The 215-nt window shown below is 30.2% G+C and overlaps 1 protein-coding gene across 1 annotated transcript in view; it reads left to right on the forward strand.

Moving 5' to 3' along the window:
- LOC119593648 (A disintegrin and metalloproteinase with thrombospondin motifs adt-1-like) overlaps positions 1-111 on the forward strand; it is an 88,803-nt gene extending 88,692 nt beyond the window's left edge. The window contains exon 21 of the mRNA XM_037942600.1: positions 61-111. Coding sequence (XP_037798528.1) covers positions 61-111 — 51 coding nt within the window. The remainder of the gene's footprint in view (positions 1-60) is intronic.
- The last annotated feature ends 104 nt before the right edge of the window (positions 112-215 follow it).

Genomic DNA, 215 nt, shown 5'->3' on the forward strand with positions numbered 1-215 from the left:
AACTCAAAGATTTGAAGCTATGAAAAAGATCGAATAAATGCAAAATGTTGCTATTCTTAGTGCAAACATCAGTCAGCCATTGATCATTCTCCATGGGTCACGAGTGTGTAGGGAAACGATGTTTAAACAAAGAATGAAATATTTAGCTGAAATTGATTAAATGAATAAAACAATCCATTGAATATTTTACAAGAAAAAATGATTTTTTTGCCGAT

This window comes from Penaeus monodon, chromosome 32 (genome assembly GCF_015228065.2).
Source record: "Penaeus monodon isolate SGIC_2016 chromosome 32, NSTDA_Pmon_1, whole genome shotgun sequence".
Taxonomy (NCBI): domain Eukaryota; kingdom Metazoa; phylum Arthropoda; class Malacostraca; order Decapoda; family Penaeidae; genus Penaeus; species Penaeus monodon.